At 46.8% G+C, this 27,682-nt stretch overlaps 1 protein-coding gene across 1 annotated transcript in view; it reads right to left on the bottom strand.

The window, feature by feature from the left end:
• Window positions 1-3,613: 3,613 nt before the first annotated feature.
• Window positions 3,614-27,682, bottom strand: part of Cacng3 (calcium voltage-gated channel auxiliary subunit gamma 3) — an 80,838-nt gene continuing 56,769 nt past the window's right edge. Inside the window, exons 2-4 of the mRNA XM_048332613.1 lie at window positions 13,332-13,415; window positions 9,779-9,919; window positions 3,614-4,179 (exon numbers count right to left, since the gene is read on the bottom strand). Coding sequence (XP_048188570.1) covers window positions 3,668-4,179; window positions 9,779-9,919; window positions 13,332-13,415 — 737 coding nt within the window. The 3' untranslated portion in view covers window positions 3,614-3,667. The remainder of the gene's footprint in view (window positions 4,180-9,778; window positions 9,920-13,331; window positions 13,416-27,682) is intronic.

Below are 27,682 nucleotides of genomic sequence, written 5' to 3'. Positions count from 1 at the left end.
TTCTTTCTTTCCTTCCTTCCTTCCTTCCTTCCTTCCTTTTCCCTTTCCCCTTTTCTTTTTGGCAGTATTGGTGCTTGAAGTCAGGGCTTCACACTCTTGATTGGCTTTTTCCACTCAAGGCTGGCACTCTTCCACTTGAGTCACGTCTTCCTTTTGTCTTTTTGCTGGTTAATTGTAGATAAGTGTCTCACAGATGTGTTTGCCCAGGCTGATTCCAAATCATGATCATCAGAGCTCATCTTAGAATGACAGGCATGAGCCACTAGTGCCAAGCAAGATTATTCTTCAAAATACATTTGTTGAAGGCAAAAAAAAAAAGTGAGTTCATTGAAAGAAAAAAAAATCAGGCAAATGATTGTTGTAAATGGTACGCTGTAAGAATTGTGGTGTGAAAAATGTCATAAAAGCTATACTTGGGTGCCTGCAGTTTGCTTTTTTTTTTTTTTTTGGCCAGGCCTGGGGCTTGAGCTCAGGGCCTGAGCACTGTCCCTGGCTTCTTTTTGCTCAAGGCTAACACTCTACCATTTGAACCATAGCACCACTTCCGGCTTTTTCTATATATGTGGTGCTGAGGAATTGAACCCAGGGCTCCATGTATACAAGGTGAGCACTTTACCACTAGACCATATTCCCAGCCCCAGGTGCCTGCAGTTTGGAGATGCTGGACCAGTAGGGAAAGCTGCAGGAAGCAACAGCTTGGTGAAAAATGGAGCTTTCATCATTGGTCCTTAAGACACTAGGAGAAAGTAATTCCTATTACCAGAAGTTGCCTGGAGGATGGAATGAGACAATTTGATGTGTGTGAGTGCCATTTCAAACAATGAGTTGGGTTTTTGTTTGTTTTTTTAATGCTAATACTAGGACTTGAACTGAGGTCTTCTTGTTCTTGTTCGGCTTTTTCACTCAAGCCTGGTGCCTTACCACTTGACTCATAGCTCCACTTCTACCTTTTTGGTAGACTCTCATGAAATGTTATGCTTTGGCAGGCTGTATTTGCACCACGATCCTCACATCTCAGCCTTCCGAGTAGCTACGATTAGAGGCATGAGCCACGCCACCCAGCTTCATGCAACTGGTCTAAAGTGTGAAGCAAGATGAATTGCTCTGAGCACTTTATAATGAAGTTCACCGAGCATGGGACAGGATGCTAGTTTCCTGGGACTTGTAGCTCATGATGAGGACCAAGTCTGGGTAGGTTAGTTCACCTCTGTTGCTTCGGTTTCCTCATGGAGGATGAGGAGGTGGGTGATAGGGTCTTCATGGAGGATGAATGGTTTCCATGTTTGTGGCAGGAGGTGGCTCCTCTGGGCAAGTGTGAGCTGTTAGTGACATCCTCTCTGGGGTGGGCACCCTGCATGGGGTGGACAAAGTGTTCCCGTAAGTTGCCAAGGGCAGGACGGGGGGGGGGGGGGGGACATCATTCTCATTCAGAACATCGATTGCCCTTCCATTAGCTCCTCCCAAAGCCCCCAGAACCAGTGTGACATGTCTCCTCCCTTCCCCCACAAAGAATAATGTCCTTTGGCTTGGTAGGGGTGGAGGTGGAACTGAGTCCCTAACCACTCAAACTCCAAACTCCAAAGAGGTGGTGGCACTCAGAGGCCTTTAGGGTCAAATGGGGTCATGCAGGTAGAGCTTCTCTGCCCTCCCATCACTGTGTGTGTGTGTGTGTGTGTGTGTGTGTGTGTGTGTGTGTGTGTGTGTGTGTGTTGGTAGTGGGGTTGGATCTCAGAGCCTGGGCATTGTCCCTTAACATTTTTATTTTTTGCTCAAGGCCTGTGCTCTACCACTTGAATCCACAGCTCCACTTTCAGCTTTTTGGAGGTTAGAAAGGAGAGTCTCGTGGACTTTCCTGTCCAGGCTGGCTCTGAATTGTGATCCTCAGATCTCAGCCTCCTGAGTAGCTAGGGTCACAGGTGTGGGTTGTGGCTGCCTGGCTCCCATTTGCTTCCCAAGATGAGAAAGAAGACTTTATAGTCAATGAGGGTACAACAGGAAGGCAGCTGGCCTACACCAGGAAGCAGGTCCTGACCCATAACCGAACCTGCTCATCTCTTGCTTTTGGAGTCCCCAGGTTCCAGGACGGTAAGAAATCAATGTCTGTGGAGCAAACCATGTAGCCTGCGGTATTCTGTGAGAGCAGTGCAAGAAGAATAACAATGTACTATTCTCCCTGACAGAATCCATCTAATACTATGTATATTCTAGCAGGGCTCTCTGGTGGCGCACACCTGTAATCTGTGCTATTCAGGAGGCTGAGATCTGAGGATCGCCATTCAAAACCAGCCTGGGCAGGAAAGTCCATGAGACTCTTATCTCCAATTAACCACTGAAAAGACAGAAGTGTGTGACTTATGTAGTCAAGAGCCAGCCCTGAGTAAAACAGCACAGTGAGAGTGCCCAGGCCCTGAGCTCAAACCCCAGGAACAACAAGACACACACAAGATACAATTCTTTAATGTGCTAGTCATTTTGTATGTGGATTTTTATTTAAGCCTTACAGTGCTCTGGGGAGGCGAATGATGATCCTGCTTGTTTGTTCATTTGTTTATTGCCAGTTTTGGAGTTTGAACTCAGGGTCTGGATGCTGTCTCTGAGCTTCTTTTGCTCAGCTCTACCTCAAACTTTTTGAGTAGTGGATTGGAGATAAGAGTCTTGAGTCTTGCAGACATTCCTGACTGGGCTAGCTTTGAACCATGATCCTGAGATCTCAGCCTCTTGAGTAGCTAGTTGGATTGCAGGCTTGAGCCACCAGTGCCTGGTCTGGTTCCATTTTAAAGGTGATAGACTAAGGTTTTGAAGCTCTGGTGACTCACCTGAGATTCCAGAGCTGGGTGCTGAACACTGCCCAGGTAGCCAGCCTAAGGGGTGAAAGTATGGGGGACATGTACAGGAAACATCTTCATGGGCTTTCAGAGGGCAAAAGGGGGTGGGGGGAATGCTTCTTTCTGTTGGTTAGAGGGTAAAAGAGCAAAACTGTAGCTTCTAAGGGAGAGCTGAGTCAGTCTGGTGTCAGGGGTGTGAATGAGTGTAGGAAATACTCAGACAAAAACCAAAACATTTCCAGCTGCATTGGTGACAAGGCAAAACCTTTAATAACATGAGTGCTTATTACATTAACTGCTTCAGGGCTCAGAGATCTTTGATTTCTGGTCGTTTTTCTAACACGCAGAAGGTGAAATGCCTCCCTTGGGGGGCCACCTGGGTGGTTGGCTCCCAGGAGAATGTATGGAGGAAAAAATAAACAGAAAACGATGCCCATCTGATGGTGATTTGAAAAACATCTGCCTCCCTTAGCCACCACCCGTGGCTTTGAATCAAGTCCCCTTCCCAGGAGGGGAGAAGAATATGGAGGTCCTTCCAGCAAAGAAGGAAGAAAGGAAAAGAGGACACAGACACAGATACACACAGACATACACAGAGACACACACGAGGGCTGACATTAGAAATTGGCATAAAGGATGGATGGGGACATGGGGACCGAGGCATGGGTGGGAGAAGGCTTGAGTCCATCCGGTTTTATTCTGTGTAAGACGTATACCATCAGAAGGACCATGTCATGCAACCTTAGAGACCTCTGGGGACACTCTCCTGCTTCCCCTGTCCCTCCCCCCCCCCAAGGCTGGGCTAGGTGTGGAGTGAGGGGGGGCAGAGGTCAGAGGTCAGCTCAGACAGGTGTGGTGCGTCTGTTGGCCGGATTATTATGCAAGGATTCTTTGAACTCTTTGGGTGTGGAATTGTGGAACTGTAGAAAAGCGTGGTCCCGATCCGAGTTGAGGAGGGTCCCCATGGTGATCTTCGAGGGGTCCCGGGAGAGGGTGAACATGGAGATGTCAGTAGAAGGGATGGTATGGAAGCCTTTGCTGATCGGGGACAGATCTCGGGATCTAGGCTCCGTGGAACGAGAACTTGACCTTCTCCGGAATCGGTACCTGTAGGGTGGAAGGCGGGCAAAGGTGGACTTCTTCAGGAGCTCTGAGTGGGATTTGGCGCGGAGTTGCTGATGTTTCTCAATGTAAATGTGCACGGCGACCACGCCCACGATCTCGGCGATGATGAATGAGAAGGCTCCAAAGTAGAAGGACCAGCCGTAGGAATAGCTTTTCTTAGAGTCACGTTGCCCTGGGTCTCCTGCGTTGGCTGAGATATAAACTATGATGCCAATAATATTACTTAACCCTAAGAAGAAAGAGAAACAAAACAAAACAAAGACACGTATTTGATCAACCTTACAATCCTATGGAGAAATGAAGGACTATCAGGTTCCATTTTGTATTTTTATGTCTTTCTTTGTGCTCATCCTGGGGCTTGAAGTAGGGTCTGGCCACTGTCCCTGAGCCTCTTTGTGCTCAAAGCCTACCGTTTGAGCGACAGCACCAGCACAGCCTTTTTCTGAGTAGTTTCTTAGAAGTAGGAGTCTCACAGACTTTCCTGCCTGGGCTGGCTTTGAATGGTGATCCTCAGATCTCAGCTTCCTGAGAAGCTAGGATTACAGGCATGAACCACTGGCACTTGGCTATCTCTAGCTTTTTTTCACTCAGGGCTAGTGCTCCACTTAAGCCATATCTCCACTTCTGCCTTTTTGCTCGTTAATTGGAGGTAAGAGTCTCACAGACTTTCTTACCCTGGCTGGCTTCAAACTGTGATCCTCAGATTTCAGTCTCCTGAGTAGCTAGGATTATAGGCATCAGCCACAGGCTCCGGACTGGCAATTGGTACTTTTAGCCTCGAGATATTATTTCTAGCAAATGTGGAGGTGACAGGGGGACAATTCCCACCCCTGAGATCTTCCTGTAACTTCTGTTGTTTGGGGGAAATGCAGATTTGTGCCATTCAGTCCCTGGGCAGAGAGCCTTCAGATACAGCTTTCATCTTCCTTCTATAGAAACGGCAGCCAAACCCAGTGAGCATTTGTTTTCCCTTCGAAGCAACTCATTCCATCAACTCTTAATACTTGGCACTAAACCATGAGAATGTAAAAATGAGCAAGACTCAGGTCTTTGCCCTTGACTTCATCTCCGTTAGTTGGACATAGACTCTGTGTGTGTGTGTGTGTGTGTGTGTGTGTGTGTGTGTGTGTGTGTGTGTATGTGTGTGCTGGTACTGGGGCTTCAACCCAGAGCCTGAGTCCCATCCCTTAGCTTTTTGGCTCAAGGTTGGTTGCTTTACCACTTGAACCATACTTCTCCTTCCAGTTGTTTGCTGATTCCTTGGAGATAAGAGTCTCATAGACTTTCTTGTCTGAACTGGCTTCAAAGTATGATCCTTTAGTTCTCAGCTTCCTGAGTGACTAGGATCACAAACCTGAGCTCCTGTCACCTGTGGTAAGTAACCCTTTCTGAGAGCCTCCTTCTAGCCAAGGAACTAAAGGGTTAACACCAGGCAGAGCCCAGTCATCTGCTTTAATGGTTGCCATTCTGGTTGGCTGGCACAATGCCCTGGGATTGTTCTGAGTAGGACAACCCTGGTTATAGTTCAGAATCTGTTTGTGCCCTGCCCTCTTCTGCCGTTTCCTGGCCCAGGTAGGTAGGTCATTTAGGAGCTAGGCAGTGAGTTCTAATCACCCAGTTTCCCCCCCTCTGCATGGGAGATGACAGATGCAGCTGTGTGTCAGGCAGCTAGCAACCACAGGATGAAAAACAGCATCTCTTCCTGCGGTGCCAATTTAGCTAGAAGATTAGTGAGAAAGACACATTCTTTTATATTAAGATGAACATGGAAATAATAAGGAGGAGAGAGCAGAATTCACATGAATTTTTTAAGTTAAACGGGAGGCAGACTTCAAAGACACTTCAGCTTACTGAAGGCAGCTTTGAGGGAGGCCCTTGCTTTCCCACAGCCGTATTTTCTCTTCTAGAAGTAAAATTTTGGTGACAAAGTTGAGGAATCAGCCTCCCCCCACCCCCAAAAGGAAAGGTGTTCCTGGGGAAGGATAGAGGAAGAGAAAGAAAGGGTCAAAGAGAGAATCAGATGTCAAACAAGGTTAAAGAGTAGAAATCCATGTGAGTTTCTCCTCCTCCTCCTCCTCCCCCCCCTTTCTCTCTCTCCATATATATATATACATATATGTATAAATCTATCTACTGTGTATCACTTCTACTTACCCTTTGTTTATCTGTCATCAATCAATCAAAATAACTAAATAATAAAAAGAAGCCAGACACTGGAGGCTCAGGTCTGTAATCCTAGGTATGTGGGAGGCCCAGAATGGGAGAGTCATGATTTAAAGCCAGTCTGGGCAAAAAAGTCTTTGAGTCTACATCTCAACAGAAGGAATATGGATGTAGTGACACATTATCTGCCATCTCAGTAATGATGGGAGGCCTAAAATAGGCCTGGCAGGTAGTGAGACACTATCTCAAAAAGAACCAGTGCAAAAATAGGGCTGGAGGTAAAACGCAGTTGTAGGACACCTGCCTAGCTCATTCAAGGCCTGGAATTCAAACCCCAGAACCTCCATGAAACATGCATATGAGGGAACATTCACAGATCCATCAGGAACATCCTATGGTGACACAGTGAAGAAATGGTGGAATTTGAACCCAGGGCAGCCACTGGGATCTGGGATTGCAGTAACTAGCCTCAGGAAGAACTAGATGGGAGTGGACAGGAGCTTTGTTCCATTGATCAGCCCATAAACTCTGCAAGGGCAGGGACTCAGCTCTTCTTTTTTTTTTTTTGGCCAGTCCTGGGCCTTGGACTCAGGGCCTGAGCACTGTCCCTGGCTTCTTCCCGCTCAAGGCTAGCACTCTGCCACTTGAGCCACAGCGCCGCTTCTGGCCGTTTTTTCTGTATATGTGGTGCTGGGGAATCGAACCTAGGGCCTCGTGTATCCGAGGCAAGCACTCTTGCCACTAGGCTATATCCCCAGCCCAACAGCTCTTCTTATTTATTGCTATGGCCCCAGCGCCTAGTCCAGAACCTGACCAAAGCAAGAGCTCTGTGTCTATTTGTTGAGCAAGTGAATAAATTGAGTCAGTGTGAGTATTAAAATGCTCAACGCACAGAAAAGAGTTATTTGGCACTGAACTCATCCTGAATACCGGGCTTTTTTCTCAGCCTAGCTATGTATACTAACTCATTTAAATCCCCTTAACAAGCTGGATGCTGGTGGCTCTCACTTATTATCCTAGCTACTCAGGAGGCTGAGATAGAAGAATCAAAGTTCAAAGCCAGCTGGGGCAAACAAACCTGTGAGACTCTCATCTCCAAATAACCAACAAAACTCAGAAATGGAGGCATGGTTCAAGTGGTAGAGCACCGGCCTTGAGTGGACAGAGTTGGAGGCCCTGAGTTCAAGTGCCAATACTCTATATCCTCTTAATGGCCTCTTAATGAGACCATTAGTTCCATGTTTTTTAAGATGGGAAAACTGAGGCCTAGAGGGGTTGAGTCACTTGCCCAAGGCTTCAGAGTAGCAAAGCAGTAGAGCCCAGAGAGCTAGCTTCAGACCTCCTGCTTTTAAGCATTGTATATGGGTCCTGGCACATAGCATCCTCCCATCCCCTCATTCTACAGATGGACACACTGAGATTCTTGGGGTCCCTGAGTAGATTCAAGGGGGAGGGTGCCTAGGATTAGACTCCAAGCTCCTGTAGGACTTTCTTGTTCGTGTGTGACTAATCTGTCATGTCTCACAATGCCCCTTGTGCCAAAAGGGTAGCTGGGGATACCTTCCTCCCTTAACAGCCCCCCTGAGAGACAAATGGATGGCATTCTCTTGTTCTTCAGAATGTCATATCTGCACAGCATTGGAACTGATTGTCAAGGGCAGTCGGAGCCAGGATGGGGCTGCCAGTCCTTGTCTCAAAGCCAAGCAAGTCCCTGGGTTTTCCTTTTGTTAATATCTGTTCATGCTGAGCAGGCTTGGAAGCCACAGCCACCTTCAGAGGACCACACCTCCCCAGGGCAAGATGGTGGCTGTGGGCCCTGTCTGTGGCTTGAGTAGGTTCCCAGAGACTCAGAGTGGCATGCTGCTTCCTTTCCTCATTCCACAGAAGAGTCACCTGCGGGGGACGGGGGGGGGGGGGGGCAGCCTACACAAAGTCTTACAGGGGACCAGGGCTCTGGATTCCAGACTTTGCAACTCTTGTTGCTACTTTTCCAATATTAGATGATAATGTCAGGCACCAGTGGCTCTCGGCTGTGAATCCTAGCTACTAGGGAGGCTGAGTTATTAGGATGGCTGTTTGAACCCATCCTAGGCAGGAAAGTCTGTGAGACTCTTATTTTCAGTTAAGTACCAGAAAACTGGAAGTAGAGCCGTGGTTCTAGTGGTAGAGCACCAGCTTTGAGCAAAAGAAGCTCAGGGGAAAATGCCCAGGCCCTGCATTCAAGCCCCAGGACTGGCACAAATAAAATAAATAACTAAAGAAAATAACATCATGTCTTTTATCCTCAGTTTTCTTCCAATAATTCTAGGAAGATGTTGCTGTTCTTATTTGCCATGTTGTAGGTGAGAAAATTGAGTTATCAAAAGTTGATACTAATTTCCAAGGCTGCAAAAAGGTAGAGAGCCTGGATTCAAATCTAAATCCCTGTGCCCTCTCCTCCATTATCTCTATCTCAATAATACATTGTACTGCAGCAGCTCCTTTTCCTCTTGTTCCTGGTTCCTCTTTATGTGATTTTAGTTACCTGTGGTTAACCACAGCTCAAAAATGTTAGGTGAAGGTCAAGCACCCACTTGTTGGGGGTGGTGGTGGTGCTGAGACTGGGAGGATTATGGTTCAGGGCCAGCCTATAAAGCCCCACAAGATTCCCTCTCAACAAAGAGCTAGACATAGAGGCATGCACCTATTATCCTAGCTAGCAGGGAAGCCTAAGGTAGGTGGGTTGAGTCAGGGTGCATGCTGGGTAGGAAAGGAGAGCTTATCTGAAAGACAACCACCAAGGAACATCACTGAAGACATAGCAAGGGTAAGTGCACCTGGTGGGAAAGCCTGAGGCCCTGAGTTCAAACTCTAGTAGCACCAAAAATAAGTACATAAGCAAATAAAATAAAAGAAGAAAAAAGTTCTATGGGAAATTCCAGAAACAATTCATGTTTTGAGTAACATGTATTCCAGTATATTGTTGTGTGTTCTACTTTACTACTATTATTTATTATGTTATAATATTATATATTACTATTTGAATCTCTTATTGTGTCTATTTTTTTTCTGGTCCTGGGCTAGCACTCTACCACTTGAGCCACAGGGCCACTTTCTGTTTTCTCTGAGTGGTTTGTTGGAGATAAAGAGTCTCATGGACTTTCTTTCCCTGGCTGGCTTCTAGCCACAATTCTCACATCTCAGCTTGCTGAATAGCTAAGATTACAGGTGTGATCCATCAGCACCCGGTTTACTAAGTCTATTTTTTTTTTAAGTTACAATTTGCTGTAGGTGTGATAGTCTCAGAGTTTCAGAGTCTTTTATTCTAATGAAATTCTCAGCTGGTAGCTGGTGGCTCATGCTTGTCATCCGAGCTACTCAGGAGGCTGAGATCTGAGGATCGTGGTTCAAAGCGAGCTTGGGCAGGAAAGTCTGTGAAATTCATATCTTCAATTAACCTCCCCAAACCAGAAGTAATGCTGTGCCTCAATGTGGTAAAATGCTAGCCTTGAGTAAAAAAGAGCTCAAGGACAGTATCCAGGCCCAGAGTTCAAGCCCCAGGACTGACAAAAAAGAAAGCAATGCTCCATTTTCGCTTCGAAGGAGCCCTGAGCAGCCTTGCTCTGTCCATGTAGCAAGGCTTTGGCTTGGTGTCTGTGAAGAGCCCAGTGTTGGCGTGAACCCACCTGCGGAGACGAAGAAGATGCCCGCGCTGAGGATGACATTGTGTCTGCTGCGGTGGAACTCGCTGGCCGCCACGCAGAGCCCCCCGAAGAACAGCAGTGTGACGCTGAGGATGGGGAAGACGCTGGAGGCCCGCACAGCCCCTGTGAACAGGAGGAGAGGTGTCTGCCTGCACCCAGCCAGCCCTGGTCCACTGAGGGCTGGCATCGCGGTGCCCAGGAAAGAGCCCAAGGGTTGCACTGCACCAGTGTCACCCACTAAGAAGGAGACCTAATGCTAGGCGGCAGCAGCTTCCTTCCTTCCTTCCTTCCTTCCTTCCTTCCTTCCTTCCTTCCTTCCTTCCTTCCTTCCTTCCTTCCTCCCTCCCTCCCTCCCTCCCTCCCTCCCTCCCTCCCTCCCTCCCTCCCTCCTTCTCTCCCTTCCTCCCTTCCCCTCCTTCCCTCTCTCCTTCTCTTTCTTTTTGTGCCATCAGGGGCCCAGGTGCTGTCCTCAGTTTATTTGTTCAAGACTGGTGCTCTACCACTTGAGCTACAGCTCCAACTTGCTGGGAGATGAGTCTCACAAGCTTTTCCGCCCTGGTTGGCTTTGAGCTGTGATCCTCAGATCTCAGCCTCCTGAGTAGTTAGGATTATAGGTGTGAGCCATTGGCACCCGCCTAAGGGAAGAAAACCTTTTTGTCCTGTATTTTGGAACTAGGACTGGGGGATGCTCATTTGGTGTTGGGATCTGCAGATTACATAGCCAGCCTTGAATGCAAAGTCTCCTATCTGATGGCGTCCACAGAGGTGGGACGTGGACAGAGGACAGAGGACATCACAGAAGAACAAGGGTGCTCCATTTGTGTCGAAGTGGCTCAGTCCGGTGGGTGTAAGGGCAGAAGGGCTGGTGGGGGGAGAGGGGTCTGGGTTTCCCAGCCTCCAGTCCTCTAAGCTACATAAATGTCTATTCTTTATACATCCTCCCATCTCAGGTATTTTGGTATAGCCACAGTGAGTGGATAAAGACATAGGCATCTGAATTGCACATGGAAAAGAGGAAATAGCAGGGAAATGATTTGAGGAATCCCCATTTTGTCAGGGCTGTGGGTCAGCACCAATCCCTGGAAAGGAAGGAGAGCTGGGAAGAAATGTGGCCTTGACATTAGATAGGTAGGTCCTGGATTCCAAGTTTCCCAGCAGTAAGTGTGCATGCTTCTTAAGATGCCTCCTTACCCTGGTCCTGTGCTGTGGTTATGGGCAAAGCTAAGTGGACCGTGAGGTGGAGGTAAGGGGAGGTGAATGAATAGAGGACCCATCTTCTCAGAGGGGAAAAAAAAATGTTTTGTTGGAAACGCCACCAAGCTCTCCAAATAAAATCAATTTTCCAAGTTGTGGAATGAAAGTTCTATTTCCATTTATCTCCAACAGGGCAAACATCAAAATGTGCCTTTCAAGTAGAAAAGATAAATGGTGACATCCTGGTAAAATCCCACTGACTTAAAAGCCATTCTCTTTTCAGGGGGTCCAAGCTACTCTTGTATCCTCCACTCTTTCTTCTCCTTCTCTCCCACCTTCCTTCCCACCCTTCTTACTTTCCTTTCTCTTTCCCTTCTTTCTCTCCCTCTCTTCTTCCTTCTCCCATTTCTTCCCTCCGTCTCTTCTTTTGTCCTCTCTTCTTTCTTCCTTCCCTTCTTCTTTCATCTTCCCTCTCTTATTTCTTTCATTCATTTCTCTCCCTTCCCTCCCTTTTTCCTTCTCTCTGTTTGTCTATTCTCCCTCCCTTCTTTCACTCCTTCGGCCCTTTCTCTCTCACCTTTCTTCTTTCCCTCTGTCCCTTCTCATCTACCTTTCCTTCCTTCTTTCTTTCATCCCCCTCCCCCTTTCTTCCCTCCCATTTTCCTTCTCTTTTTTATTCCCTTCCTTCTTTCTTCTCTTCTTTCTGCCATCCCTCCTCCTTCCTTTTCCTTCCTTCCCTCTCTCTCCCTTCTTCCTCCTCTATTCCCTTCCTTCTTTCCTCTTTTCTTTCTTTCTGCCTTCCCTCCTTCCCCTTCCTTCCTTCCTTCCTTCCTTCCTTCCTTCCTTCCTTCCTTCCTTCCTTCCTTCCTTCCTTCCTTCCGTCCTTCCTTCTTTCCTTCCCTCCCTCTCTCTCCCCTTGCCTCCCTCCCTTCTTTCCTCTATTCCCCCCTCCCTCCTTTTCTCTCTTCCTTCTTCTCTCCTCTTTCTTCCCTCCCCTATCTTGTTCTCAAGGTTGAACCCAAAGACTCTCACACACACTAAATACATAGTCTACACTGAATTCCACCCAAGCTTGAAAACATTTGAATTATGAATTACAATCAGAGCCAGAACAGGACATCCTCTTGGACTTTCCATATATAATCATAATTTAAAAATAGACGCACCTTAAATCCAACACTGCTGAAGAATGCATCAGTCAATGCCTTTGAAATTTTGTTTTGTTTTGTTTTGTTTTTTGCCAGTCCTGGGGCTTGAACTCAGGGCCTGATCACTGTCCCTGGCTTGTTTTTGCTCAAGGCTAGCACTCTACCACTTGAGCCACAGTGCCACTTCTGGCTTTTTCTATATATGTGGTGCTGAGGAATCGAACCCAGGGTTTCATGTATACGAGGCGAATACTTTACCACTAGGCCATATCCCTAGCCCTAACGCCTTTGAAATTTGTTCATAAACTCAGCAGATGTTCTTGAAAAAAATCACATTTAAATCCAAATCAAGTCTCTCTTTGCCCAGACCCAGGTAAAGCCCATATCTATAACTGACTTTGCTGTTGCTAATCCCACATGACAAGCCAGAACTAACATGTATTTCCTTGTGATTACATGTTGGGCTTGAGGCAAAGTATAAAATGCATTAGCTTGTTGGTTTTTTTGACCCTGTCAGATAGATGATATTATAATCTCAATTTCAAAACAGGAGAAGAAAGCTAGAGCTAGGGCTTGAGCAACTTGCTCTGGGTCAAATCAGGTCCGAGCTGAGCTGGGCCTGATTTCAGAGCTCTTGGTAGAACTCACGGGCTCTGCTGGCTCCCAGGCGCTGGGGTTGTGACAGTTTATGGCACAAAGAGGTTACGGACAAAGTCCAAGGAAGACCCTGGCCCCATCCCAGTGGAGTTGAAACTGCAGAGAGGCCCAGGAGAGGTGAACTTGAGTTGTCTGTCTCCTTCCCAGCCTCCACCCTGGGGAACTCACCCATTAGCACTGCATCCATTAGCACCTAGCCCATTAGCACTTTCTCCAATCAGCCCTCCAGGGAAGGAGGTAAAAACTTGTAAGGAGTTGAGAATTCCTTAGATTTTTTTTTCCCTCCTAAGCAGACTAAAAAGAACCTTTCCATTTTGACTAACCTACTTTTTCCCTTCCTATTTCTAGATCATCAGAATGAAAGAGACACAGAAACCCGGGGCCACGTGACTATGGCTGGCCAGTGTGGCCAGAAGCATTTGCCCCAGATGGGTGATGGGGGGCTCCATTTCCGGGGCCGGTGGGTGATGGCTGGGGGGGGTCTCTCTCGCCCACCCTCCTTCCTCCTCCAGTACAGGAAACCAGGCGAGACTTACGCAGGAGATACTCAGCTGTATCCTGCTCGTAGTCAGCATCTTCGGGAAAGTGATCGATTTTCTTGCACACACCTCGGAAAGCCCCTGTGGGAAGAAACGTGGCCTTGAGTGGAGAGGGAGAAGGCAGCATCCTGGGGGCTTGGCCTGAGTCCTCAGCCCTATAGTTCACACCTTTCCCTTAGTTTGGGGGAGTGGGTGGGCTGTGCATAGTAAAGCCTAACAGTATCTGTGTTTAGATCATCAAGAAGAGCTTGCTATATTTTGCAAGTGTCCTCAAAGTCCCTTGTGTTAAAGAGTTCCTTCCTAGTCAGTGGGAGGAAGGAGGCAGCGGGAGGAAGGACAAGGAGAAACCTTTAAAGGCAAGGCATAGTGGGAGGTGGGTCGGTCATGGGGAGGCTGGCCCTTGAGAGGAATTTTAGGACTCTGGCCCCTCCTCGGTCTGTCTGTCTGTCTGTCTTTTCTCTCTTTGCTTCTAGGCATCTCTCTCCAGCATGAGGTCCTCCCTCAGCCCAGGCCCTCAACAACAGTGCCAACCAACCATGGACTGAAACCTCTGTAACAATGACCTGGAACAAAACTTTTCCTCATTAAAAACTTGATTCTGTCCCGTGCTGGTGGCTTACGCCTGTAATTCTAGCTACACGGGAGGCTGAGATCAGAGATCAGATTTTGATTCAAAGCCAGCCCAAGCAGGAAAGTATGTGAGACTCTTATCTCCACTCAAACTACCCAAAAAAAGAAAGAAAGAAAGAAAGAAAGAAAAAAAAAAGCTGGAAGTGGCCCTATGGTTCAATGTGGTAGAGCAGCAGCATTAACAAAAGAAGGTCAGGGACAGTGCCCAGGCTCTGAGTTCAAGCCTTAGGACTGGTACAAAAAAGAAAAAAAGAGAAGCTGATTAGTCTCAGGTATTTCTTCACCAAGATAACACAGTAGTAAAGGCAAATACATACATACATACATACATCTTAAATAAAAACAACTGAGGGTGTGACTCAAGTGGTAGAGTACCTGCCTAGCAAGTTCAAGATCATGAGTTCAAATCCCAGTAATGCCAAAAAACAAAACAAAACCACCTAAAACTGCTCCAAAGTGCCCAGAAGTTAAAGAATTTTCTTTTATTCTTAACAAAGTACAAGGCTAAGCCAGGTGCTGGTGGCTCACACCTGTAATCCCAGCTACTCAGGAGGCTGAGATCTGAAGATTGTGATTCAAAGCCAGCCTGGGAAGGAAAAAAGTCCATGAGACTCTTATCTCCAATTAACCACCAGAAAACCAGAAGTGGAGCTGTGACGCTAGTGATAGAATGCTAGCCGTGAGCACATAAAGCTCAAAGACAGTGACCAGGCCTTGAGTTCAATCCTTAAAACGAAAATGAAAAGAAAAAAATAGAAAGCTGCAATAGTCTGCTTTCCATTTCTCCCAGGTCGTTGGCCCCGTAGAAGAAGGATCTAGAAAGCAGAAACACTAAGGGGGCTCCCTTGTCTTACAGCGCCTCCCCCATTGGTGGAGGGAAAAAGGATTTATCTTTCCATTCTACAGAGGTGGAATACAAGGAGTTTGCATGCGATCACTCAGAATTCCAGTCGAGGTCGGAACCGAGGCCTTGTGGAGTCATGCGCTCTCACCAGCAGTGCTTGGATCTGAGCCTTCCTCTCCCTGTCTCCCCTGACAGAGACCTCCCCCTCCTCGCTGTTCACTGCTGGGTGGCTAAACCATTAGGGATGTGCAGAATTGCCCAGGACCAGTTTCAGAGAAACCATCTGCATTTTCTTTCCTTTCCTTTCTCTAGCATAAATGTGACTTAACTGATTGTGTGTGTGTTAGATAATCATTGTGGTGTTTATTAACTAGCCAATTAACCAATCTCTGGGGCACTTAATGGCTCTGTCAGTTCTTATAAATGACAAACAATATTCAGAATGTCTCACCAGAACACAATAGGAAATTACGCATTCTTGTCCTCATTCCTATCTGCGAAGACTTTGGGGAGGTGAGAGGTAATATAGAGTGATTGAAGCAGCAGGAGGAAGAAATAGAGGTGGGTGAGTGTCTCAGAGAAGCCACTGTAAGCATGAAGCCAGGTGCCAGGGGGCTGGTGGCTCACACCTGTCATCCTAGTAACTCAGGAGGCTGAGATCTGAGCATTGGAGTTCAAAGCCATCCTGGGCAGTAAAATCCCTGAGGCTCTTATCTCCAACAAATTATCAAAAAATGAAATAAAATAAAATTCAGAAGTCGAGCTGTGGCTCAAGTAGAGGAGTGCTAGCCTTGAGCACAAACAAGCTTAGGGATAGCACCCAGGTCCTGAGTTCAAGTTTGAGAAAAAAAAAAAAAAAAGAAAATATCAAGGTGAAATACAGGGATATCACAGCCAGTAGCTCCATATTTGAGTCTAGGTTTCAACAGCAGTTGTTTTGCCATTATACTACAAATAGCCATTATGATTATGTCCACTGTCATTAAGTCTTGTAATGATAAGATACTCTGTATTCTGTAATAGGCATGTAGGTGCAAGCAGGCATAGCACAGGAATTGCTAAGATAGTTCTAATTCTCTGCTCACCAAAGAACAGACAAAGACCCAAGAAAAAGGTCTAAGACAGAAGGTACAGGTCACTGTTGAAAGAAAGGCAAGCCATGACAATGTCTCTAGTAGCCGATTAACAAGTTGGCTTGATAACAAATTGCAGCCATTAGCACTGTTGTAAATTGACTGTATCCCCACACACCATTCTAAGCCTCTCCATACTTTTCATCATTGGCTCTTAAAACCTCTGCCATTAGGATCCCTATTTTACAAGTGAGGAAACTGAGGCTTCTTAAAGTAAATGGTTCTCTCAAGGACACGGGTCCTACAGGGTTCATTCAAGTGTGGGTTTTTTTTGGCAGACTCCATAGTCCAAGTTCCTATGGGTTTAGAGGCATGGACAGAGTCCTTCCCCCTTAACTGTGCTTTTTCTACACCAGGGGCCACTGGGCAGGGCAGGGGGTTTGCTAGGGCTGTACCTCACTGATTTATATATTCCATGAAAGTGTCCAGCAAAGGCTGATGGGAAAGATGGGATGCAAGCGCTCTTAAAACGGATGTGTCCGATTGAACATGGGGACTAGGAGCCATGCTCATGCCTATATCTGCTTGTGGAACCGGCTCACTCAAGGTCACCCAAGGTGACTCAAGGCAGCTTGAAAGCAGGACATAGAACAAGAAAACACCAGAAGGTTCTAGAGACTTGGGTGCCACCACCTTTCTGTTTTCCTACAGCCTCTGAGCTAAGAATGGTGTTTGCATATCTGGATATCCAAAAAACAAAGCAAAACAACAACAACACCAAAACAGTATTATTTTAGGACATGTAAAGCATGTGAAATTAAAATCTTAGCACCTGTAAATAAAGTTTTCTTGAAGTACAACTGTGCCGACTTGTTTATAGGGCTGCGGAAGCGGCTTTTCACACTATTATGGCAGACACAGCAAAGCTGGAAATGTTTACTCTGGAAATGTTTAGCTTTTTTTCTTTTTCTTTTCCTTTTTTTTTTCTCTCAGTGTTAGTCCTAGGGCTTGAGCTCAGGGACTGAGTGCTGTCCCTGAGCTTATTTTGCTCCGGGCTAATGCTCTACCCTCTTGAACCACAGCTCCACTTCTTACTCTTTTTGTTTAATTGGACTTAAGGGTTTCAAGGACTCTTCTTGCCTGGGTTGGCTTCTAACTGCAAACCTCCAATCTCAGCCTCTTGAGTAGCTAGGATTACATATGTGAGCCACCAATGCCTGGCTACTCTCTAGCTCTTTAAGAAATGTCATGTAGCTGGGTGCTGATGGTTCATACCTGTAATCCTAGCTACTTGGAAGGCTATTATGAAGTTTGATGCCTGCCTGGGCATAGAAGTTCCTGAAACCCATACCTAGGTTTTTTGTGGTATATGCTTATTATCTGAAACAACACAGGCAGCCCAGGTTTGGAAGGTCATGAGTTCCACGTCAGCTGAGGCAGAAAACCCCCACATCCATCTCTGGATATGGTGGCCAATGGCTCTTATCCCAGCAAGGATGGGTAATTCAAAGTAGGTAGATTATAAGTCAGGGCCAAGCCCTGGCAGGAAGCGAAACTCCATCTCAAAATATAGCCAGCAAAAGACAGGGCTGAAGACATGGCTCAAGTGGAAGAGCACCTGTCTAGAAAATATGAGGACCTTAGTTTCATCTCTAGGACTGGTAATAAAAAAATAAAATATTTTGCACAACTCTCCCTGGTTTAATGATCTCTGCTTTCTGAAGACAAAAGAAGGCAGTGAAAAGGAGTTTGTCCCCTCTCTTAGGATGGCCTAGAGACAAGCTGGCTGATGCTCTCTGCTCCAGCAAGTAGGAACCATCTCTGGAGTTACAGTTATATCTTAAATTCATCTGGACTTGGTCACTTGCTAGTGAGGGTACTTAATCAAAGTACCCCTGGCAACTCAGCTTCTCCTTCCACCAAAGGACAATAAATAAGAGCAAATTCATGGTGTTGTCATGAGGATTCACTGAGCAACACCAGTTGTAGTTCTCAGCATTTTATACATAAATCATGTGTGTGCGAGTGCACGCACATGTGCGCACACATAGACCCGTACAGAGGCTTGAACTCACAGAATTGTGCCCTCATTTGTTTTTCCTCCTCACTGGCTGGCTCTCTACCCCTTGAACCACAACTCTACCTCCAGCTTCTTTTGCTAGTTAATTAAGGGTAAGAGTCCCACAAACTTTACTGCCTGGGTTGGCTTTGAACCATGAGCCTCAGATCTCAACCTTTGGAATAGCTAGGATTACAGGTGTGAACCACTGGCGCTCAGACACATAAATCTTTTTATTATTTGCCAGTCCTGGGGCTTGAACTCTGGGCCTGGGCACTGTTCCTGATATTCTTTTTGCTCAAGGCGAGCACTCTACCACTTTAGCCACAGCGCCATTCTTTGAGAAGCTGATTGGAGATAAGAGTCTCATGGAGTTTCCTGACTGGGCTGGCTTTGAACTGTGATCCTCACATCTCAGCCTCCTGAGTAGCTCGGATGACAGGTGTGAGCCACTGGCACCTAGCAGCTACATAAATCTTTTAATCAGTCAATGCTGTAAAGCATTTGGTACAGTTCCTGCCACATAAGAACTCAATAAATTACAGCTATTCCAACCATCGTTTTTGGTAGATAGTTCAGGACCTGATGAGACACATTGGTGACACAGTGAGATTTTATAAAGCAATATAAAAGGAAATGGAATAAGAATCTCCTGAAGGAAGATTCCTCGCTGGAAGTGAGCTCCTGCCACTGCCAGCCACACTCTCAACTTAAAGCGAATGTGGCCATTCGTGTCAAGAGCATATTGTTAGAGAGCTCCTAGAAATAACCACCATTGAACATTTTTTATATTTCTTTCCAGGCTTCTTTTCCTTCCCCTGTGATATCATGAAAAAAATGATTTAACAAGATTTAACAAGCTTCTTCTCTCTTATATTTTCTTAGGAGAACTTCACCATATTGGCCAATTCAAGAAAATGGAAAGGGGTCGAGACTTGTGTACACACTGCTAGCAATGGAATCAGAAGAGATGCTGAGATTCAACAGACTTGCAAGGACCAGGTCTGGATATATAGATAAATACTATGATAGCACAGCTTAAGATAAGGCCCTGGGGTAGAAATATACAGAAACCAGGAATACTGGGAACCAAAGGAGTTTGGCCTGGGGACAGATCTAGTGACTAAAGGGGAGGGGTGAAGGGGACCCAGCATGGGAGTAGATGGGAAGACAGGGCTGTAAGACCCACTGGGGTCATGGCAACCTGGAAAAAGCTTTGGAGCAGAAGGTAGAACCAGAAGAGATTGCTCTGGTCTGTGAAGAGGCAGTTATAGATACTGACTTTGGGGCGATGATTATGGCTCTAGGGTGACTATGGCGTTCTCCAGGGTGGAGAAGATGCCGTTCACAGTTCATCTCTGTGTCCAACAATAAAAGAATCTTGGCTGCAGAGGAAGAGTGTGCCACTAAGCTAACACTCTTTCTTAAAGGTCAAACCCTCAACACAGTCCTATTAAAGTCAAGAATGAGATAAGAATGTCCGTGATTACCTCTTCTTATTGACCCCAAGCTTACATGTTCTTGTCAGCACAAGAATTGTGTTCAAAGTAATAGAAAAAAAAATGGAATAATTGTAGCACTTTTTTCCCCCAGATGATAGAACTGGGCCTAGTTGGGAAGCTGGGAGCAATCTGCTAGAAAATAAAATGTTAGAATAAGTAACAAGGCTTAGGAAGATGGGTTCTTACCTGACACCAACCCACCTAAGAAAGCTAGAATAATTAAGTATGGTGTTACTGCATTTAAGAACAATCAGTATATTAGGATAATTTTTCAGTGCAGAGAAATAGCATAAAGAAAGCCACAAGCAATCTGTTACCCCAAGTTTAAGTAATCCCTGTTCAATTAAAAGCATGCACACTCTTTTTAATCGAATACTTTTCCATGCAAAAAACACTTATTTGTTTAGCTGGGCACTGGTGGCTCATGTTTGTAATCCTAGCTACTCAGGAGGCTGAGATCAGAGGATTGAGGTTTGAAGCTAGCCTAGGCAGAAAAGCCTGTAAGACTTATTTCCAATTAACTACCCCAAATGCTGAAAGTGGTGCTGTGGCTCAAGTGGTAGAGTGCCAGCCTTGAGCATAAAAGCTCAGGGATAGTGCCAACCCTGAGTTCAAACCCCAGGACTGGCACACTCACACATGTGTGTATATGTGTGTGCACACACACCCACATATACACATGTGTGTATATGTGTGTGCACACACACCCACCATACACCATATTTGTTTAATTTATTATTTTTGCCAGTCCTGGGGCTCCAAAATAAATCATGACAGCAGCCACTGCTAGCCTGTACATACTGGCTCCACTGGGTAGAGAGCTCTGTGGAAAGGTCTCACAATCCCATGAAACAGAGAGCAGTGTGGGTCCTAGGGCAGGGTGAGAAGCTTGGGGTTCTGGAGGCAGGACAAGAAGGTTTTAATCCTGTATCTCTGAATCATATAGTTCCCACGTGCTTCAGTGTCTTCCTCTGTGAGCTGAGATCAATAGCAGTATCTACCTCTTAGGTATTTCCTCTTCCTTTTAAAATTCTTATTATGGAGGTGATGTGCAGAGGGGCTACAATTACGTCAATCAGGTAAAAAGGACATTTCTTTTTGGACAATGTCTCCCTTCCCTCACTCTCTTCCAATTTTCCTCTCCTGTCCCCACCCACAAGTTGTCATTTTCAACATATTGTACAGTGAGCACCACTGCTGCATTTGTGCCCCCATTGCTGTGATCTTAGGTTTATTATTATTTTTTTTACGAGCAGTGGAGAAATTAGTTGTTGCCAAGTGCTTTAGAGCAATACTTAGTGCATAGGTGTGATATAAATGTGTGTCAATTCAGTCAAGACTTCTAGAAAAGGGTAAAACAATTCATCAAGAGGTTGATCCACTGCTAAGGTCTGACTAAACCAGAACCTGAACTGTAAGCAAAATCTTCGTGTGTGCGCGCGCATGCGCACCTGTGCTGATACTGGGGTTTGAACTCAGGGCTTGTGCCCTTGTTTGGCTTTTTCTTTTTCTTTTTCTTAGACTAGCACTTTAGCACTCGAGTCACACCTCTGCCTCTGGCTGGTTAGTTGGAGACCAGAGTCTCAGAGTTCAGTGAACTTTCCTTCCTGCCTGGGCTGACTTGAACTGTGATCTTTAGATCTCAGCCTCCTGATTAGCTAGGATGACAGGTGTGAGCCACCAGTGCCCTTCTGAAAAAAAAAATCCCTCTAATAGTACTAACACAGTTCTGGGCACTGGGATGAGGGATAGTGGCTCACCTTGGCTGTTCATGACATTGCTTCTGTTGTGGACTTGGGTTAGAGGAAACCAGTGAGAAGCTGGAGAGTATGGTCTCTCTCCTACCATCATAACAATACATAGCACCAATTCAGGCAAGGAGCCCAAAGAGCTCTCACCTTCTGAATACACACCACTTGCTTGGCCATGTCTTGTGGATCCATTAAAAACATGGTTCTGCATCTAGTATGTTTGGCGTGAAGTCAAGATCACCAGGCTTGGAGCAGTCAAGCCTAGGGAAGTGAGATGGGGTCCCATTTATCTACGCCTGCTGTCTCCTGAATGGGGGCCTGGTGTGTCAGCTGGCTTCCCTAACTGTGATACAGGACCAGAAAGAAGGAACCTCAAAAGGAGGAAAGGCTGATCAGGGCTCCTGTCCATGGCCCTTTGCCCCCAAGGCAGGGCACAAGGTCGAGGAGGCTGCTCACTGGTGGCAGCCAGGAAGCTGGGGGTGAGGGCCTGGCCCCTGAGCCCATGCTGCTCCCAAGGACCAGCATTCCCCCATCAGGCTCCACCTCCTGTAGCTCTGCCCATCCCCCAACCGTCCACTGGGCTATGACTCTATCCATGGACTGATGCAGTGCAAATGTGATCCATCACCCCTGAAGAGTGATGTGTGGGGGACCCTGCTTGCCGCTATGAGTCTTTGGGAAACACGTCATACACAAACTGTACAGGGGCCAGCTTTCCTCGGATGTTGCTCCTCCAGCGGAAGGAGAGGTCATCAGCAGGACCTTTGAGTATCCCTCCCTAAGAGACGGTCCTCATCCATCTCCATGGTCTGTGGCAAGGCCATGGGGATGGTCCTGGGGCAGGCTTGGTAGCTCTGGGTTCACCCAACATCACAAAAGCTTAGGTTATTTCTGAGCAAGCTGTGGACTCATCTTTTGCTCAGAGGAAGGGAGGAAACCCCAACATGCCCAGCCAGCCTGGCTGCCAGCCCCAGGAACTAACCTGGTACAGGTCAGAAATAGGACTGGCCCAGTGCCCGGAGCATGGCACCCATCTCAGCCATGAAGCCAGCCCTTGGAACCAAACTCCAAGCCCCCACATCACACCTTTGAGCCCAAAGTCCATGAGAAACTAGAGCTTGGGTCCAGCCACATAAGTCTTTTTTTTTTTTGCCAGTCCTAGGGCTTGAACTCAGGGCCTGAGCACTGTCCCTAAGCTTCTTTTGCTTAAGGCTAGCACTCTGCCACTTGAGCCACAGCACCACTTCTAGCCTTTTCTGTGTATGTGGTACTGATGAATTGAACCCAGGGCTTCATGCATGCTAGGCAAGCACTCTACCACTAAGCCACATCCCCAGCTGATGTAAATTTTTTTGTTAAATATCCCATGTGATGGATTTGCCTGGGGACATTGGAGAGAAAAACAAATATCAAGTTTGTTTATGCTGGTTCAGGAAGAAAAAGAAACTCCTTGATTTAAGAACGTTTTTTTTGACTTAAGAATGTTTGGGTTGCTAGGCCCAGGACATCTTTATTATCTGAGGATGAGGCAGTCCAAAATCACTGACCTTCAACTGGGGTGTGCTTTGGAATTGTCCTGGGGAAGAAGGAAGGGATATCCCCTTTGTTTTCCTTCTCTTCCCTCCCCTCCCCTTTCCTTCCCTTTCTTGCTGTGTGTGCTGATCCTGGGGCTTGAATTCAGGGCCTGGGCTGGTCCCTCAACATTTTTTGCTAAAATCTAACACACTGCTCATGAGCTGCAGCTCTACTTCTGGCCCTTTGCTGGTTAATTACAGAGATAAGAGTCATAGATTTCCTTGTCTGGGGTGACTTCAAACTGTGATCCTCAGATCTGAGTAGCTAGGATTTACAGAAGTGAGCTACCAGTGCCCAGCTCAATGATTTGGAGATTTTTTTTTTTTTTTTGTCAGTCATGGGGCTTGAACTCTGGGCCTGGGCACTGTTCCTGAGCATTTCAGCTCAAGGGTAGCGCTCTACCATTTGAGCCACAGTGCTACTTCCAGTTTCCTGGCGGTTAACTAAAGGTAAGTTTCATGGACTTTTCTACCCGGGCTGGCTTTGAACTGCAACCCTTAAATCTCAGCCTCCTGAGTAGCCAGCATTACAGGCGTGAGCCACCAGCCTGGCTGATTTGGAGATTCTTAATGAAATTTGAGGCCTGTTGAACTTTCAGAATGCCTTCAATAATTCTGTGGCTGAGATAGAGAACAATGGCCTTCAAATGAGTCCACTTATAAGCCCAGGCAGATAAATTGAAGAGATTCTTACTGCCAACTAACCAGCAAAAAGCTGGAAGTGGAGATGTGGCTCAAAGGGTAGAGCACCAACTATGAGCAAAAAAGCCTAGCAAGAGCACAAGGCTCTGTGTTCAAGTTTCAGTACCGGCACCCCCCCGCCCCGACCCCACACATACAGACTCACACATACCAAACAAAAGAAAACAACCAAGGGACTCTTCTCTCATAGTAAACACTGTAGTCCAAACTTCCAATGTGACTTCATACAGGAAATTACAATTAATGAAAAGATTTGGTTTTTGGCTGATCTTTTCCAAGTATGTATTAATAAAAAACAAACAAACCAACCCCTGAGTCAGTTGATTTTTTTTGAGGGAGAGGAGAACAGGCTTTTTTGATAAAGTCTCATGATGACTCAATAGGGCTCTTTTATGACAGGATTATGAAGTTTGCTTTTTCACAGCAGGATCATTTGTGTGTGTGTGTGTGTGTGTGTGTGTGTGTGTGTGTAAGTTATTGAAGTGCATCATCCTTTTCCTCAAGGGCTTCTGTGAGTCCTTTAATATTCACATCTTTCCATGTCTGTCATGTCATAATCTCTGTCAATCCCCCCTTCTTTCTCTTTGGACTTGGGTCCGGTGGCAGGCTCTTGTTCCTCATGGTCAGCTATCACATTTTGCCTAATTGCTTTGTATTGTCACGTGTTGACAAGAGCTGTCAATCTCAGGGAAAGCTTCCTGCCTAAGACTGAAATCATATCGCGTTCACTGGGATGGGGCAGTATTGGAGTGGGAACTAAGTTCTGTAAGTAGTCAGGTCATTAATGCAGATATTCATATTCACATAGAGTTTCCTGTTCATACAGCCCTGGCATATGCAAAGGATTTTTTTTTTTGGTTAATGAATTCATGGATAATGAGAACCTCAAACTAAACTTGTTTTCTGAGTGAGATGAAGCACTTGGGGTAAAGCAATTATGAATTACTGCTTCTAATAAGAGAACCCAAAGAGCGGGTGAGCTAATGAGACATAAACATCATCTCCTAGAGTAACAGAAGTGCTGTTGGAGCGCATCCTGATGCATCCCTCGTCCCGCAGGTGTCTACCGCGGGCGCCATGTTCTGAGAAGCAAGGCCCTTAGCTCTTGGGAAACGCCAGTCAGCGAAACGGATGGTTCTGGATCAGCAAGGCTATGAACTGCAGAGAGACCCAGAGGAAGCTAATATATAAACGAAACAGATGGATTTGTAAAAAGGAAAAGATACTTTTCAGAAAGTGGCAAATCTGGTGGAAATAATACCCTGGAGAGAGAGGGAGGAAGGGGGGGAGGCAGTTAGGGATGAAAGGAAAAGGGGAGAAAGGGAGAGGGAGAGGGGAGAGAGAGAGAGACGGAGAAAGAGAAGGAGGGGGATGGAGGGAGAGGGAGCAGGGTGGACAGGGAAAGTTATCTCTGAGAAGATAAGTTGGATGACAGCAAGAACTCAGTCATTCATAAGACTTTGCAAGCACAAAATCCAGGAGGAAGATTGACATGGAAGTATTGTTCCAAGATCAGGACCAGCATCTGGCATCTAGAGCAGACAGGACATGAAGGAAAGCTGTGCAGGAGGCCAGGCCCACCATGAAGCAGGTGACAGAGCCCCTTACAGGCCCGGGGCAGGCATAGGAGAAACATAATCTAACTTATCATTTTCAAGGATCCCTTTGGATGCTTGAAGGCTTGCTGAAAACCAGGAAGGTATGGACAGCTCAGGCAACTCCTTGACAGCAACCTTGAACCCTTCAAAGGACAAATGGCAGTGTGGGGATGGGTTCAGTCCTCAAGCAAAAGTCCAGTTATCTACACAGATGCCCAGGGGCCAGAGCATTGCTCCTTCGACCCCAGTGTGGGCATTCAATGAGTGGAGGTGGCTGGCTGGATTGTTTGGCCTCAGCTCACAAGCATTGTTTTGCTTTGCTTCCGAAGAGCCTGTTACTGGAGTGGCCCACCACCCCACTGGTATAGTCTTCAGCTCTGTGGTTAACTGGGGCTCCCGTTGAAACAGCAGCCTGGCCCAGAGCCCAGCACCTCTCCTGGCGGGGGCCCAGAGCCTTGAGCTCAGCCAATCCATCAACTAGCTCTAGTTGTGATCCACCTGTGCAGCAAGATTCCTCCCACAGCTCCTAACCCCACGGACATGGGGGTGGGCTGAGCCCCTGGCGTGGGAAGACACCATTCTAGAATAGGCAGAGGAAAGAAGAGCTGGCAACTGTGTGCTGTGTGGCATTAAGAAGAAAGCATGGCAATTGCACAGGGAAACAACCACACCAGAACTTGTGTTGCTCTTCCTTCCTCAGGGGCTCTGGGTTATTATGTGACTCTTGGGTGCCTGTGCTCATGGGGAGAATGTGATGATTGCAGGGAGACACAAAGCCTTCCTAACCCACTCCCTTGGTAGGCAGTAAGATGAGCTGGGAACTCATTCCCTGGGCACATGTTAATCTGTGTGATTCTGGTAGAGGCTCTGGAGGAGAGACCGGAAGAGTGTTGGCCACGGCAGTGACCCCTGCATCTTGGCTGTTTGTATGTGATGACATCTCTTTTCTAGAAAGGCCTGAAAAAAAGCTGGACCCCAATCTTTGTGAGATTCACTCAGGCTATTATGTCAACAAAATCATTTCTGGCTCTATACAGTCTGTGAGAACCTATGCTTTGTGGGGTTTTGTTTTGTATAGGACTGGCACTTGAACTTGGCTTCATGTTCTTGTTTGGTTCTTTTGTTCAAGTCTAGCACTTGAATCACAGCTCCATTTCTGCTCTTTGCTGGTTCGCTGGAGATAAGAGTCTCATGGGCTTTTCTGCCTGGGCTGACTTTGAACCACAATCTTCAGATCTCAGCTTCCTGAGTAGCTAGGATGGCAGGCCTGAGCCACCAGTGCCTGGCAGAACCTATGCTTTATAACAGGACTGTGTAGGGACCTCAGGGCCCCGTTCTAGGTGCTGCAAGAATGGAGTCTCCCTGGGACATCATCCACCACAAAGGATGGGCTTTTGGGGGTGCCCAGTCATGGAAGAATGCACTTGTGTGTGGGACTGCTGTTTTTCTTCTTACAAGATTTGGGATAAAAGTTTCAAGACCTGTGCTATGCTATTCCCTGAAGTTCACATGGTGGAGACTTCTTCCCCTGTGCAGAAGTACTGACAGGCGGGACATTGGAGAGGAGGGCAGGTTGGAGGGCTCTTCCCTCAGTGAATTGTGGGAGTGGGCTAGACACCAGGAGGACAGGTAAGTGAGCATGGGAGTGGGTTAGTGAGGTTAGTTAGGGAGGGAGCTTCTGACAAAAGGATGAGTTTGGTCTTTGTCTCTGTCTGTCTGTATCTGTCTGCCTGTCTGTCTCTCTTTCTCTCTGGCACCCTTCTGTCCTTTGCCTCACCATCAGAGGTCGCTTGCCCTTGGACTGGTTAGTAGTATCCAGAACTGTAGGTGGCTCATACCTGTCATCCCTAGCTATTCAGGAGGCTGAGAGCTGAGGATCATGGTTAAAACCAGTCTGGGCAGGACAGTCTGTGAGACTCTAATTTTCACCCAGCCACCAGAAAACTGGAAAAGTGGCAGAGTACTAGCCTTGAGCAAAAAGAGCTCAGAGACAGGCACAGGCCCTGAGTTTAAGCCCTATGACTGGCAAAAAAAGGAAAAGAAATAGTGCCTTCTTGACAACCCATCTGACATTGTTCTGATCACAGCCTCACCAACTGACTTTTGACAACTCGTTGGAGGTTTTCCAACACGCGAGCACCAGAGCCAGGTGGTCCCAGGTTGGGAGGGCAGAGCTGGCCACCCACAGACCCGGCCTCAGCCATCACCAGCTTCATCACACATGTGCGGGGGGCCTCAGTCCCTGGGGGCTGGCCACAAGTCGTGGTTTGTCTTCTGTGGCTCACCAGCAAATGCCACGGTGACAGGAGAGCGTGTGGAAATTTGGAGGTCGACATATTATTGTTAACCCCACAGGTGGCACTTCCTCCGTTTAGAGAAAAATCCAGAAAAGTTATTTTTTTTTGGTAAAGTTATGTTAATTCCTGAGAATGAAGAATACTGCTTGGATTTCCGCCCCCTGCAAATTCTATAAACATGCACAGAATCAAACCCACAAACCGGAGGCAGTGTTAAATGTGTGGATGACATTTTTTTCCCCTGCTATTCCAACAGTGCTGAACGGAGCAGAGGCCCCGAGGCTCCCGGCGGACCTCCGGCTCTCTGAGATGTTCATT

The sequence above is a fragment of the Perognathus longimembris genome, chromosome 23 (genome assembly GCF_023159225.1).
Source record: "Perognathus longimembris pacificus isolate PPM17 chromosome 23, ASM2315922v1, whole genome shotgun sequence".
Taxonomy (NCBI): Eukaryota; Metazoa; Chordata; class Mammalia; order Rodentia; family Heteromyidae; genus Perognathus; species Perognathus longimembris.
The sequence above is the reverse complement of the archived record's forward strand: the minus strand, read 5'-3'. Positions and strand labels throughout refer to the sequence as shown.